The sequence below is a fragment of the Mytilus edulis genome, chromosome 13 (genome assembly GCF_963676685.1).
Source record: "Mytilus edulis chromosome 13, xbMytEdul2.2, whole genome shotgun sequence".
Classification (NCBI taxonomy): domain Eukaryota; kingdom Metazoa; phylum Mollusca; class Bivalvia; order Mytilida; family Mytilidae; genus Mytilus; species Mytilus edulis.
The window spans coordinates 6,225,571-6,242,400 of record NC_092356.1 but is presented as its reverse complement, the minus strand read 5'-3'; the positions used below and the strand labels follow the sequence as shown (position 1 = coordinate 6,242,400).

The window sequence follows — 16,830 nt, the reverse complement described above, 5'->3', positions numbered from 1 at the left end:
TGTACAATTTGGAAATTAGTATGGCGTTCATTATCACTGAACTAGTATATATTTGTTTAGGGGCCAACTGAAGGACGCCTCCGGGTGCGGGAATTTTTCGCTACATTGAAGACCTGTTGGTGACCTTCTGCTGTTGTTTTTTTCTATGGTCGGGTTGTTGTCTCTTTGGCACATTCCCCATTTCCATTCTCAATTTTACTGTTATAAAAATATGAATATGATATAGAGCAGCAAACAAGAGTATACTAATAACAAATAATTATATCATTTAATACAATACAAATAAGGCTGTTAGTGTTCTCTTTTGAATTGTTTTACATTGTCGTATCGGGGCCTTTTATAGCTGACTATGCGGTATGGGCTTTGCTCATTGTTGAAGGCCGTACGGTGACCTATAGTTGTTAATGTCTGTGTCATTTTGGTCTTTTCTGGATAGTTGTCCCATTGGCAATCATACCACATCTTTTTATATAGTTATTTTGACTCATTTGAAAGATATATAAAGTTAAAACATATACAGCTGATCTCCCTGAAAAATATTATCTCCCTATCATTTTTTATATACTGGACAACTAGTAATAAAATGTTTTTCATCTTCAACCAGATTTAGAGTACATTTCTTACAAAGCCTTTAGTATCTTTCTATATATAAAGTTTTATGCCTGTCTCTCTCTCTATCTTGAGATCATGTGCACTGATTCTGATTTTGTTTTTACATGTATGGCACTTTTCAATTGAGAATTGTTTAAAGATGGATACATTTCTTTTGAAAAACAAGTTTTGAGTTTGAAATAAGTATAACAAGCGATAAGGAATGTTATTTTGCGTTTGGATATCAGTCAAATACGAAAATCACGTGGTTAGAAATGCATGTGGCAACAATTATTACACTAAAATGCCCTCATGGTCATCCGATGTAAGAATGACGTAGAAGGCATTTAGCAACTGAACAATGTCACTGTTCGACCCTCAAAACTCATAAATACTGCTTAGCATTCAACGGAAGGTCTGGAAAGTGCAAATGTTAAACAATTCAATCAAGAAATTAACGGGCTGATTTATGACACTTTAAAAATTCATTGAAAGACACAAGACGATACAAAGTACTATAAACCAATAACAAAAAACGAGGCGAATATTTTTTTTTAATGGTTTTGGAGCCACCGAAGGCCCAAGAAGCTATAAAACAAACGATGCACAATCATGCTTTCTGGGTGTTACAAAGACCCTTTCTTAATATTAAAATGCAAGTTTTGTTTTAATATTTTTTTGACAATATTTGGGTCTCAAAGCAAAATGTATAATTTCAGTGTGAGACTTAAGTTTCTTGGGACAACATCAAAAGACCAATGTGCATGATAAAGCAAAAATGGAATTCACATAGTTAAGTCTGTGGCTGCTGGTTTTATTTTCAAACTCATGATCAAGTTCATAACAAAATTACTAGATTACAAACAAATGTAACACTAACAGAATACAGAAGGGCAATCAATGAACAAAAGACAAACAAATAAGAAACATTGATCCGGGAAAATCGGGGCTACGTCTGAAGGAAAACAGAACTTGCTTCTTGCAAGGCACTCGCCGTGAACACAATTATATGGAGACAAGCGTTTGGTTTTGAAATTTCTTACATGAGGCATTTGCCTCAATGTAGCTACGGCCCTGTTAAAATAAAAGTGAGGTCAGGTTTACTGAGACAATATACATCAAGTTAAATGAAACAAATTTTCCCACAATGTCACATTTCAATTATATTTAAATATACTAAATTGGTAAAATTTGGAAGTGTTTCACGAATTTTTTTTGGGGAAAAAGATGAATTAATGAAGAATCTGGTGCCATCTCATACTTTGGATTAGACCTGCTGAGTTATTTATTTTCAATACATTGCAAGTCAGGTAATTTATTTTCAAACTACCACAGAACAAACCATTTATTTTCGTGATTATCAAGGCTGAGTTATTTATTTTCAAAATCCTCCTACGCCCCCCCCCCCCCCCCCCCCCGAGTTATTTATTTTCAAAATCTTTCTGCCGACCCTCCCCCCATTAAATCAAATGGTCGTCCCCTTATAAGCCGTAAAAAGGCATCAACAATAGGATAATCCGATTTACATTGAGAAACAATTGATTCTACACTTTCATTGGTCGAGAGCCCTATACTATACAGGTTAATTACCTCCTGCACGTACCGGTCCGTGTTATGTCAACATTTCTAATAAATGTCAATAGTATTATCTACCCGACCATAAGAAAGGGTAATGTATAGGCACACAAAAATGTCTACCTGTTCAAAAGTGTGTATCTATTTGACTTATATTTCAAGTGTTACAATTACTTTATCACAAACTTTAAACAATTCTACAAACTCTCAAGTGAATTGTGTTGCCGTAATTTCTCACAAGGAATTCTGGGAGAAAGAAGATTTTCCTAACCCTCAAATTAATATTGATCTTTGTGGAAGACATTGTAAGACGTCATGGATCTGTGACCCTAATGCAGTTTTATCTTCTCAACAAGGTAAGACATTGTAAGACGTCATGGATCTGTGACCCTAATGCATTTTTATCTTCTCAACAAGGTAAGATTTACTCACAAGTTTTATAAAAATAGTTTGGTAAACAGAGAAAGTAAAATTAACCGTCTGAAATACTTGTATGGCGTTTGTTTCTTCTGCATGAACAGTCAACGGGTTCGCTTGAATAAGTATTAATTAAACTTTTGGAACTATAAAAATATTATAACGTTGAAGAAATCTATTTGACAACAATAGAGAATACTTTATCCTCAAACAACAGACACATAGATGTACAAATTTAAAACATAAGTAAATGAACAACCTTTAAACACATAGAGCACAACAAAAAACCGCGTCTCGGGTCGTCTCTGTTAGGGTTAGTTGGAAACTTAGCAACCTAGTATGTAAGTATAAACAACATACTAGATTGATGTACAAACATGTAAAAAGCAAACTCCGCACCAACATATTTTTCGTATTTCACAAAATATTTAACACTGTGCAAGGTGCAACACCACTACCTAGCATGTTTCTTATTACATAAACGTTTATTTACTTGTTTATCTATAATTGATAAATATTTAAATGTGTCTCAACACCTTTGATCTCGCCCTTCTATGAAGATTTAAATCAAAAACAGAATAATTCATTTCGTTCTTTGTCATGTACCTTTTATTGAACGCTTCTTACGATCTATGTATAGGTTTATTCCAAATCAAACTTTGACTACAATGTACATAATATAACAGCCGATTTCAATGAGTGTGTGGCTTAATGTAAAATCTTTAGTTAGCTTGCTTGGTAGCTAAACCGTGAAGTCATTGTTTGTAAGGTATAATGCCCTCCTTTCGAAGTAGTCTAGTCCTACAGACAAATATATTTGTTTTTCTGTCGGACTAGTCTACTCTACAGGAGGATAGTTTACCTATAAATCTAACAATGACATCACGGTTCAGCTAACAAGCAAGCTAACTTAAGATATTACCTTTAGCTACACACTCATTGAAATCGGCTGTAATATTTCATCAAAGTTGTCTTCACACGACCATGGACGGGTATTTGTTCGGCAGATTTTTTATACTTATTTTGCAAAGTTACTCCAGATTTTACACCAGATATATTTGATCGTGATACTAAAGGAAGTCCATGTAAACATGTAATCCTGTCAGAATTTTTGTCAGATGTTCGGACTCCTTGTTTTGTCTTCCTACGATACAGGGTAAAATATTTGGCCCCATATCACTCATTTTTCTGTTCATAGAAGACTCCAATAGCTCTTAAGTGTAGATATAGGAAAATGTGGTGTGGGTGTCAATGAGACAACTCTCCATCCAAATAACAGTTTAAAAAATTAAACCATTATAGGTCAATGTACGGCCTTCAACACGGAGCCTAGTCTCACACCGAACAACAAGCTATAAAGGGCCCCAAAATTACTAGTGTAAAACCATTGAAACGGGAAAACCAACTGTCTAGTCTATATAAAAAAGGTCTTAATCAAATTTTAAGCTAATTTAAGAAAAAGAAAATTCTCACACTAAATTCGAGACCAATATTATATATATCAATGCTAAATATATGGTAGAAGTCCGAATCATCTTTTTCCCGCCATTTTTTTAAATCAAATATCTCAAAAAGGAGTTCAACAGCCTAGCAATATTTTTAGCTGATTTTTGTTCTTTAAGGTCAAGTAACAGTAAATGAACGCCGTCTAGCGGATTACGCGAAATCTTGCGACGTTTTGTACGAATTACGTCCCTTTGACTAGATTTTGCAATGTTAAAATTGCACCTGGCGACTTTTCGATGGGACGTTAACGGTAAATTTGACGGAAAATATGTTACTTCTTGGAGAATGAACTTGTTTTTTTCTACAATTTAAAATTTTAAATTAATATGAAAACAGTCATGAAGACGATCTTCAAAATGAAAATAAGGTGTTTGACTGGCGCCAGGGACGTAGGGTGGTAGAGTTTGTATATCTGCACGACCAAAACAAGTGTGAAAACTGTTGCTCACTACTATTTCTACATAATTGTGATGAGAAAAAAAAACAGTGTGGTCTTGGATTGATTGATTGATTGTTGGTTGCTTAACGTCCAGTGGCAAATATATTTTTATGCATATTCAGGACGAGTGTGGTCTCGGAAGTATTCTATATATATGTAGTATGTCAAAACTGTCCTTACAAAAACCCTATATTCACTGGGAAAAGACATCGTCTAGCAGAAAATAAGCAGAAGGGGATGCAAGTTTGGGACATTAATACTAAAAGTTAAAACTTAGTATTGTACGGTAAGACTATATATCCCATATTTTGAAAATTATCACACCAGTCGGAACAAGTAAAATTATTTTCAAATTACAGAAAAGGAAATGAACCACATAAACTAATACTCAATATTGGTCATAAATTCGCCGCTGAGCACTGTCAGTCAGTCATAGATGGCAATAAACTATAATACACTTAAATTAATTAACCTTGTTCACGGTTGGAACAACAGTTTAATATTCATAAACAGTTTTTAGACTATAACAAATTAAAAATACACAAAAATGATGTTTCACGATCATTAATCCATCGCTACATTTTGTATTCTAACGTTGTTTTTTGTTTGTTTTGTAATGGTGTTTTCTTTCACGTCCGCAATTTCGATGTTAAAAATAGAACACAAATCTTTAAATAGATACATGTATATAAATAATATATGATTTGAAGATTTATACATGGCTTAGTATCCTATTAGTATTGATTCGTATGGTTGTCTCCTTAAAGGAAATATATTGGTAAAAATTAACCGAATAAAAAAAGATGTACCCTAGCTGAAAGTAGCATCTCAAATATGAAATAGAACTGTTCTTAATTCTATTTCACTCATAAAACTTGAAGGTCGAGAACGATATTATATCGGTCATCTCTATCTCATACAACTACTATTTATATACCTTGTACCTACAGAAAAATATGCACAGTGTCACAGACTTTCAGTACCTAAAGTAAAATGTAAATGCCGTAAGTAGTCAGTACTTCAATAAGACAGCAACCAGACAACAACACAAGGCCAAAAGAAAATTAAAAAGGAAAAGACATCTTATGATATGCATTTGTAAGGGGGAAGGGGGTGGCAGGAGTCCTGATCCCGAAATCCCAGACTTTAAAACATGAAATCCCGAGGTCCCGAATTTATAGAAATTTAAATCACGCCATCCCAAAATTCGAAAAAAGAATAGCCGGACCCAGAAAGGACCAATCCCGAAATCCCGTGCTTAAAAACACCCGATCCCGGAGTCCCGTTAAAGCCCCCCCCCTCATTTGTGTAGATGGACTAAATAAGAAAACACAATATTTCCAGTCATGTCTCAGCCTGTGTGCGATTGTTTTTTTTCTTCGTTTTTTTTTTTTTTTTTTTTTTTTTTTTTGGGGGGGGGGGGGTATTTTTGTAGGCATATTAAACATAAATATGTACATATGTGTTTATGTCATATCTAAACCTCCGTATGTTTGGTTTCCTTGGAAATGTTTTTACACGATGTATTTTCTGGAAAATACACTGTACTACAAAGACCGTGCAATGTCTTGAGAGAAAGCGAAATTCAGAGAGAGAAGCACATTAATTTATTGTCACATATAATTAGATCTCAAAGGGAGTTGCAGAATAACGGATACTGGCGAATTGAACAAAAAAAGTTGGCAAAATTATAAAAAATAACAACGGGAAATAAAATAATTATTTAATACAATAGTGTAGACCATGTACAGAATTAAGAAATCATGTAACGATAGGAAAATTTTACAAAATCGTTAATTGAAGATTTTACAGAATAAGTGTTATATTTAAAATATAAAGAATAAAGAATATTGGTAATACTAATAAAAATTAATGATAATTATCCAGACTCTTATGATAAAAAGAATCTATTAATACGAAACACATAATCATCGTGCATAATCAACACGAAGAACGTTGGAAATTATAAGCATGATGAACTTGACGTTATGTAATAAAAATTACGACGTCACGAATTTTGATGGGTTTTTTTGCCAAAATGTTGGGTTTGCGTCGCTTCTACAGGGAAAACGAAGTCGGTGACCATATTTTTTTTAATATCATCTAATTCGTAAGACATAAAGGGAGAACATATCAATTTAAAAAAAAATTCTATGGAGCGGTTCACGTGATTTATACCGGAAACCGAAAATTGTAGAAGAAAACTATAGATTTCCCCTATATATTCAATGTAATTTAGTATCCTCTCGGACCATTTTAAAATGGATTTTTCTTGAAAACGAAGTCGGTGACATATACTTTTTTTTACATTTTCTGATGTATATTTTCAATATCTAATTGAGTTCTAAATTTTAAAAAATCTATGGACTAGTTTCACCTAACTACGTCCACTTGTATTTTGTCCATCTGATGAGTTAAGCCTTTTTCAACTTATTTTTATAGTTCGTTCTTATGTCGTACTGTTATACCACTGTCCCAGGTTAGGGGGAGGGTTGGGATCCCGCTAACATGTTTAACCACGCCACATTAGTTATGTATGTGCCTGTCCCAAGTCAGGAGCCTGTAATTCTGTGCTTGTTGTTTATTTATGTGTTACATATGTGTTTTTCGTTCATTTTTTTACATAAATAAGGCCGTTAGTTTTCTCGTTTAAATTGTTTTACATTGTCTTATCGGGGCCTATTATAGCTGATTATGCGGTATGGACTTTGCTTATTGTTGAAGGCCGTACGGTGACCTATAGTTGTTAATGTCTGTGTCATTTTGGTCTTTTGTGGATAGTTGTCTCATTGTCAATCATACCACATCTTCTTTTTTATATACACCCTTAATCAAATCTTTTCATTTAAAAAATCCTGTCTGGCGTTATTGGTATATGAATATGACCACCTGTACTCTCAGTCATACAACAGTAAACAGTCCTCTGGGAACAATTTGAAAGTTTGTGCTCGAAACACCAAATCCAGTATTTTGATTGGTCGAATTCTGAGTCAGAACAAGACGCGTACGCTTTGCAGAATGGAACATTTAACTCGGGTTTGAAAACAACATTTGTGATTTTATTGATTCATTTGATGAAATATTAACATGAACATTTTAAACACATTTCAGCGGATGAGCTTGATTCTATTGTTAAAACAGTTGCTGAATCGGGAAAATGCAGCTGCCAAAATTGTACAAGTACGGACGGATACAATATATCAATCGCACTTGTTCCGTCGTTAAAGCCTTCTATGACGTGAGTATTGAAAATGAAGCAGTCTAGGAATTTAGTTGATACCATATATAACTTGTTCTCATTCAACCTTAATTTATGAATAAAAGTATTAAATACGGATTTCGACAAATTCTATCTGATTGATATTCAGACCTATCGCATCTAGCTTATTCAAATGAGCATCGCAACTCGCTTATTCAAATGAGCATCGCATCTAGCTTATTCAAATGAGCATCGCAACTCGCTTATTCAAATGAGAATGAAGAAATCCGAGATCTGTATTTAGTTTTATTTCATTATTGTACATGTAGATCTGTATTGACTACGGAGCATGTTAAAAATAAAGAAAGACAATGTTTAGCATAATCAGCTTTGGCCCCCATGATTAAGAAAAAATTGTGTCTAAAATTGTCATATCACCATAGACGTCTTCTGGTAGCAACACATTTTGAACCGTAGGTTGTGCAATAAAAAAAATTATGGTTGTTTGCCTTAACCCTACATACCCCCAAAGATTATGGTTGTTTGCCTTAACCCTACACCCCCCCCCCCCCCCCAAAGATTATGGTTGTTTGCCTTAACCCTACACACACCCACAGATTATGGTTGTTTGCCTTAACCCTACACTACCCCAAAGATTATGGTTGTTTGCATTAACCCTACACACACCCAAAGATTATGGGTGTTTGCCTTAACCGTACACACCCCCAAAGATTATGGTTGTTTGCCTTAACCCTACACACCCCCAAAGAGTATGGTTGTTTGACTTAACCCTACACACCCCCAAAGATTATGGTTGTTTGCCTTAACCCTACACACCCCCAAAGAGTATGGTTGTTTGCCTTAACCCTACACACCCCCAAAGAGTATGGTTGTTTGCCTTAACCCTACACACACCCAAAGATTATGGTTGTTTGCCTTAACCCTACACACACCCAAAGATTATGGTTGTTTGCCTTAACCCTACACACCCCCAAAGATTATGGTTGTTTGCCTTAACCCTACACACCCCAAAGAGTATGGTTGTTTGCCTTAACCCTACATACCCCCAAAGATTATGGTTGTTTGCCTTAACCCTACACCCCCCCAAAGAGTATGGTTGTTTGCCTTAACCCTACACCCCCCCAAAGATTATGGTTGTTTGCCTTAACCCTACACACCCCCAAAGATTATGGTTGTTTGCCTTAACCCTACACACCCCCAAAGAGTGTGGTTGTTTAGCTTAACCCTACATACCCCCAAAGATTATGGTTGTTTGCCTTAACCCTACACCCCCCCCAAAGAGTATGGTTGTTTGCCTTAACCCTACACCCCCCAAAAGATTATGGTTGTTTGCCTTAACCCTACACACCCCCAAAGATTATGGTTGTTTGCCTTAACCCTACACACCCCAAAGAGTGTGGTTGTTTAGCTTAACCCTACACACCCCCAAAGAGTGTGGTTGTTTAGCTTAACCCTACACACCCCCAAAGAGTTTGGTTGTTTAGCTTAACTCTACACACCCCCAAAGACTGTGGTTGTTTAGCTTAACCCTACACACCCCCAAATAGTGTGGTTGTTTAGCTTAACCCTACATACCCCCAAAGATTATGGTTGTTTGCCTTAACCCTACACACCCCCAAAGATTATGGTTGTTTGCCTTAACCCTACACACCCCCAAAGATTATGGTTGTTTGACTTAACCCTACACACCCCCAAAGATTATGGTTGTTTGACTTAACCCTACACCCCCCCCCAAAGATTATGGTTGTTTGCCTTAACCCTACACACCCCCAAAGATTATGGTTGTTTGACTTAACCCTACACACCCCCAAAGATTATGGTTGTTTGACTTAACCCTACACACCCCCCAAAGATTATGGTTGTTTGCCTTAACCCTACACACACCCCAAAGATTATGGTTGTTTGACTTAACCCTACACACCCCCAAAGATTATGGTTGTTTGCCTTAACCCTACACCCCCCCAAAGATTATGGTTGTTTGCCTTAACCCTACACACCCCCAAAGAGTATGGTTGTTTGCCTTAACCCTACACACCCCCAAAGAGTATGGTTGTTTGCCTTAACCCTACACCCCCCAAAGATTATGGTTGTTTGCCTTAACCCTACACACCCTCAAAGATTATGGTTGTTTGCCTTAACCCTACACACCCCCAAAGATTATGGTTGTTTGCCTTAACCCTACACACCCACAAAGAGTATGGTTGTTTGCCTTAACCCTACACACCCCCCAAAGATTATGGTTGTTTGCCTTAACCCTACACACCCCCAAAGATTATGGTTGTTTGACTTAACCCTACACCCCCCCAAAGATTATGGTTGTTTGCCTTAACCCTACACACCCCCAAAGATTATGGTTGTTTGCCTTAACCCTACACATCCCCCAAAATATAGCTGCCTACTCAAAATCTTGTATTGTTCTGATGTGAAAAAGTGTTTTTAATCAGATAGGCATGGCGAGTAAAAAGTAAAACCTATGGCACTTTAATTTCTCTTTTTTGAAAAAAAAAAAAAAAAAAAAAAAAGAAAATGCCCACTTACCTATCTACCCCCTGTTTAACCTTTGGATAGGGTTTGGACATTTTTAAGTGTGGCCTTGCGGCCTAGGGTTTTCTGAAGATTTTAGGTTCGAAAATGCACACAAACTCATCACAATTTGACAACAAAAAATGTTTAAAATGTGTTGATCCAGAAGTCTTGAATTTTTAAAAAAAGACATTATTTTTTTTAGTGGAAAGGCTTTTCAAAAAGATCCATTTGATAACAAAATTATGGCCATTTTGACATTTTACGAGAAATGCAAAACCATATTTGGCCTAAAGCGAACTTTTTTCTTTTGGTGTGTTCAAAAAAGGTTCTCAAATCAAAACAAAAAAAAATACAGAAAATAAAAGATTTAAAATTATACAAAAGCTTGAAAACATGAAGAGCTATATATACTCAAAAGTACTGATCACTCGTAAACAACTGTCACTGTCGAATCTTATCTCATGTTGTTACCGTGGTCACCCAACTTGAAGGTTTAAATAGCCAATTGTGATTATCGAATTAAAACAGGATTATCTCCCGTTTGTCAGTTAAATGCCAACGGAAACACGACTGATATGAATGAAAGTACCGAATACTCAATGCCATCAAATGTATATAAATATCCTGCATGTATTAGATAAAATACAAAGGTATAATTTGATAAAAAAGAACAATTTCAAGTAAAAGATGAATGTTGTACACATTTAAGATTTTTTAAAATGCAACTTCGTAAGAAAGTACTATATTAAAGAAATATTTTAGTGGTATGTAGGATAATGTTTGATTTTTATGGATGAAACGGAAAGCGGGAGGGGGAGGGGGGGGGGGGCTAATTCATTTTAAAATAAACAGGCTGTGATCTTTATTTTTGATGAAAAAATGCAGGATGTGCCATTCCATCCCCCCATCCCCCCTTAAAAAAAATCGTAAAAATCGCGCGTTTGTTGCCAAATACATGAATTTGATATTCAATGATTGGGGGTTCTGGGGAGTTGGAACAATCCTTTTTTTTGGATGATCAATGCATTTAAATGGGGACATAAAGTTGGACCCCCCCCTCTGTTTTGTCCTGGATTTGGACCTGGATCCGCCACTGATATAACTTCGATAACAATATCAATGTATCAAAATAATGAATTTCTTCTTCATTAGTGAATGAAATTCTTATGAAAAAATGAATTTTGTCTAAATATTTTATATATTCAGGCAAATACTTTAATTTTTTTTTAATTCATGCTCGTCTCTGCAAGTGTTGATCGTGATTAAACACGTGTTACTATACGATCCAATCACAGCTTACCGTCCAAAATTGATGACATAAGTTGAATGATTTTCTTCTAGATTTGCTGCTATTTGGACGTGTATTACTTGAACTCTTTTTGTTTATAGGATCAATCGTGCATTGGTGAGTTGATAGGGATTTTATCTTTTGATATTAGTTTTGCTTTTTATTTACTTTTATTTCCTGTCTTATTTTTATTGAATTATACACGTCAGTATCATCATTTCTTTACTTTCAGCATTGTCCAAAATACTATTCGTGTCATATATTGAAGAAAACATTTATTGACCGAATATTTTGCTTCATAAAGGGGGCGGTGTGTTCTTTTTTGAGTATATTTATTATTTACTTTTCAAGCCATCACCCAAATGTTTTTCTTTAAATTTGCACTATTTACGGCATTTGGAAAATCAGGAATCATGCAAAACATCAATTTGTCATCTGCTTGACCATAATAATTTTTTTCTCAAAAAATTTGGGATCAAAATATCTTTTTAAGAAGAAAACCATACCCCCTTCCCTTTTTGAAGTTAAATGTCTAATCCCTTAGTGTACTGATATGAATAGTATTTTACTGGAAATGTTTGAAAAAAGATATTGATGCTAACGTAAATATTTTGTTCAATAAAAAGACAGGAAATAAGTCGGTGAACCAAAAAGTTCAACTCTAATAAAAAGTTAAAGTGCCCATGAACTCACTGATCATGCACGAGTGATTCTATTCATAAACAGTGTCCGTGTAACAACTAAAAAGAGTCCGTGTAACACCCGTTGATGTACTGTTTTTCTATAGCTCTGCGGGGGGCAAAGTCGTACAATTATCAGTATTGACCATAAAATCAGGCGATATATGATATATCTGTTTACATTTATATCTGACCTTGATCAATCTCTAATAGTGATATGAACATGCATCTTATACATGTATGGTATGTTAGATACTTTTAAGAAAGTAAATTTTGTAACTTTCCGGATATCTTATTAAGACAATAAATAAATGAAATGAGGGGGGGGGGGGGGGGCGCTACGCTATTTATTGATCATGTTATATATCTAGGTCATATTATTGGTGATCAGTTTTCATTCAATTTGGTCAAAGAAACTGGAGTGTCCAGAGAACCAACCACCGGTAAGAAAACTGACATGGTAAAAATTGAGCGCACCTGCCAAGTGCGGGATTCGAACTCGCAACATTAGAGCCGACAAGCTAGTGATAACGTAGTCCGAGATTACTCTGACGTCCAACCGTAAATGCCAGACAAGCTGGGGCCCCAAAGACAAGCCCAGTTGTCTGGGGCCCCAGCTTATATAAAACACATCTGACTTTAGAAATGTGACAAAAAAATTATAAAAAAAATATTTATAAAAAAAATCACAGCTTACATTTTTCTTCAATCAAAGTTGAAATATACATGTAACTGAATGTAATCCTGTAAATATTCATTAATCCAAGAAAAATGTACATATAATTTATTGATAGGGAAACTTGTATGTACTTAGGTAAATTATCAATCTGTGTAACGAACGTTATTTAGTCGTATTTTTAGTTGGGGTTGGGGTTGGGGAACAGTTAGGGGTTTGTCTCTTTTACAAATATCCCATCTCTTCTTGTATTTATATATACTGTTTTATATTGATTTTGCAGGAGTCTAAAAGTTTCTGCTGTGGACTTTATTCACTTCATACGAGACAGCTGGAACTTTCAGAAATGTGACAATGATATAGTAATATTACTATCAAAAGATGACAGAAAGGTAAACAATAACAAATATATCGATTGATGGATTATAGGTTGATAAACGTCCAGTGACAAATATTTCATACCCTTTTATGACGAAATAACTGTTTGATTGAATTACTGTATATTAAACTTATTAATGAATTAAACCCCGAATTTCAAGATAAACTGCTTCACCATGTATCATTTGACTTATGCTTAGCACCGTTTTACAATCAAAATTTGCGTGCGAGTACCTCTCTGTATACCGGCACTATTTGAATAATCTTTCATTATGGATACCAGAAATCGGTTACCAGTTCATGCATCAGTACTATAATAAAATCGAAAGGGTATGGGATATCCACACATGACACACAATCAGTATGTGCACAACAAAAAACACAAAAGTAAAGGAATAACACTTGTATTGCTGTTCTTCATCTCAAAGTCACAATAAGGAATTCAGCACAGAACAAACAAAAAAAACGCATAAAAATGTCTCACTTCACTGTGAATTGATGAACAAAGCGATGATGGAATATTAAATAAAAAATCTAGCAATGAAATAAAACAAGTTAATTTATGATTCAGGGGAATTTCAGTCTGGCAAGAAAAAAAGAAAAGTAAGAAAATACAAAAGCGATATTGAAACTAATAACCAATGGAAAGACATTTCATTAATCTCGAGATTATAACAAAACGAAGGATTTATCTCCCCTCATAATAAATAGCTATAAATTATATTCTAAAATATGCGATGTTACATCCGTGTAATTTGTTTTCTCCTTTGTAGGTATACACAGAAGCAGGAACGACTGCCGATAAGATTCTTACAGAAGATTGTATCGATCAAGTCCACGATATCATTGAATCTGATCTGTCCGATGGAAAGTATTATGAAGTATTAAAAGAAATGATAACACAATATAAGTAAGCATCTTCATTCGTCACAACTCGGCCGATTTCGTACCTTCATCTAACTATAGAAGGAGAGTAGCGGCTTCGCCCGAGGATTGCCGATTGAATCGGATCTGTCCGATGGAAAGTATTATGACATATTAAAAGAAATGATAACACAATATAAGTAAGCATCTACATTCGTCACAACTTGGCCGATTCCGAACCTTTATTAAACGACAGAAGGAAAGTAGCGGATTCACCCGAGGGTTGCCGATTGATATCATCTTTTGCTAGAATAGGAAGAGTTGTATCCCTTTTAAATGACTGTTTCATGCATTATTCATGTTGCAAATTTTGACCTCCTTTATTTCTAAACGTGAGACAAGGGACGATATCCTTACGAATTTGAAACCCCTGATAATTTAAATTAGCGAAAAGACATATCGACATATTGAGGTATCGATTTAAGGTTATTTGTTAACTTCATCTAACGACAGAAGGAGAGTAGCGGATTCTACCGAGGATTGCCGATTGATAGCATCTTTTCATTGAACATAAAGAGTTGTTTCCCCTTTTGAATGACTGTTTTGTCTATAATTTATGTTGCAAATTTTGTCCTCCTTTTTTTCTAACACGTTAAACAGGGGACTATATCGTTACGAATGTGAAACTCCCGATAATCGAAATTAACGAAAAGATATATCGACGAATGGAGGTATCGATGGAAGGTTATTTGTGTATAGAATCCGAATGCGGGGAAAACTATAATTGAAGCCTACGAATCGTCCGCTTGATATTTGTTGTACTAATATATTATAATAGATAACTACTACTGTACTTTTGATAAAAAGGGGATACATTAATCATACCTCATCCAGACTTATAAGAATAGCAGTCTGACTTTCATTCGTGAAATATACGAATATACTATACGTGCTTATTTTGATGTTTAACATAAAAGTTTCCTCTGGCCTTGGCTGCCGACAATAAAATGCTATTAGGTACGGTAATTTTATACATTCAAAAATTAATAAAAATAAAAAAAGCGTACTGAATTGTATTATTTGATACAAATATTATGTATTTCTTGTTTTTTAGAATTATATTATCAGAAGGAAACTGTGAATACATTTCTGAAAAGAGGACTATGACAATAGTAGCTTTTACAGTTGGTGCTGTGTTTGGCACGATTGTCCTGACATTTTCTGTATGCGCATTAATTCTTAACCGGAAACAAGGGCGCTATCAAAAACAATCGGATGATGAAGAAATTGAAAAAAAAGTAGTTCGTACTAGTCGACCTTTGTACCATAGCAACCATTCATTCGACGGAGTCACTCGCGATGGCATTTGTAATATTGACAAAGACAATAGTGAAGGAATAAAAGACAATTGCTGATATTCAATTTAATAAATTTTTATTATTGATGAGAAAGAAAAGAATTTTTTGATTTCTGTGCCAGATTGATCAGTACATATATATGACTGCTTATTCTTTATACTACTTTATAATATGTTGTTAACTCTAGATATAAAATAGGTAGACTTTTATTTGCATTCCAATGAGACAAATTTTTATTAAAAACCTAGGTCAAACACTTCAGGTCACTTAAGCAATTAAGCTGCTCTCTATACGATGTTATTCAACAGTGAGCACAATTCATATCGTACAGCTTGCTATCAAGCGAGCAATTTTCCCGTGCCAAGGGTGTAACAATACACGTTCAACCAATATTATAACGTTACAAAGAAGACGTACAGGTGTGCTTGCAAAACAAACAACTATCCACATGAGAACAAATGAATGAGATGTAAATAAACTTTAGATACAGTGGAGATCACTTCTAACCTCTCTTCAAATCTGTCAGGAGAACTGTTCTAGAACAGTACGTAGAACTGTCAGCCTGACACTTTAGTCAGTTCTAGGTTAGAACTGTTCTAGCTAAAATTGATTTATAAATTCTACGGATAAAATTGATTTGTAAATTCTACGGCAAGAGTTGATTTATAAGTTTTAAGAACTCGTTGCCTTAATATAAATATAAAAAAGAAGATGTGGTATGATTGCCAATGAGACAACTATCCACAAAAGACCAAAATGACACAGACATTAACAACTATAGGTCACCGTTCGGCCTTCAAGGCTTCGGTAAAAAAGCGATTTAAACTATATAGAGTTTTGCTATTTTGCCGGTTTTATTTCAAATTTATAATCGGCAAGAGAACATGTTTAACCTGTTTACCACGCCATATTCTGCATGTATGTGCCTGTTCCATGTCCGAAGCATGTAATTCAGTGATTTTCTTTTGTTGATGTGTTACATAAATTATTTGTTTTTCTTTCATTTTTTTGTACATAAATTATGACGTTATTATTTAGGGGGGGGGGGCATTATTATTTGAATTGTTTTACATTTGTTATTCCGGGAGTCAGGATGGCTCGTTATCACATAACAAAATTATCGGACCTCATTAACCAATATAATATCAGTTTACGAGTAGTTTTCATACCTCGGACGACCTGTGAATTTAACAAAAATCTTTTGACTGCATCAATCTAAACTGCCATTATTTGCTTTTTCTTTCTGCAAATCTATATAGCTGCACAGTGCTTCAGTTTTAATTTTAGGTCCAGAGGGACTGTAATATACAAG

General features: G+C 34.8%; 1 protein-coding gene across 2 annotated transcripts; it reads left to right on the top strand.

The window, feature by feature from the left end:
• Positions 1 to 2,115: 2,115 nt before the first annotated feature.
• On the top strand, positions 2,116 to 15,605 carry LOC139501093 (uncharacterized; the record flags this gene model as incomplete). 2 transcript variants are annotated; one of them, XM_071290068.1, is given in 5 exon segments in its annotated part: positions 2,116 to 2,522; positions 7,640 to 7,766; positions 13,202 to 13,310; positions 14,070 to 14,206; positions 15,275 to 15,605. In XM_071290068.1, coding segments are annotated over 5 exon segments (933 nt in total). In that variant the 3' UTR covers positions 15,576 to 15,605.
• Positions 15,606 to 16,830: the final 1,225 nt, after the last annotated feature.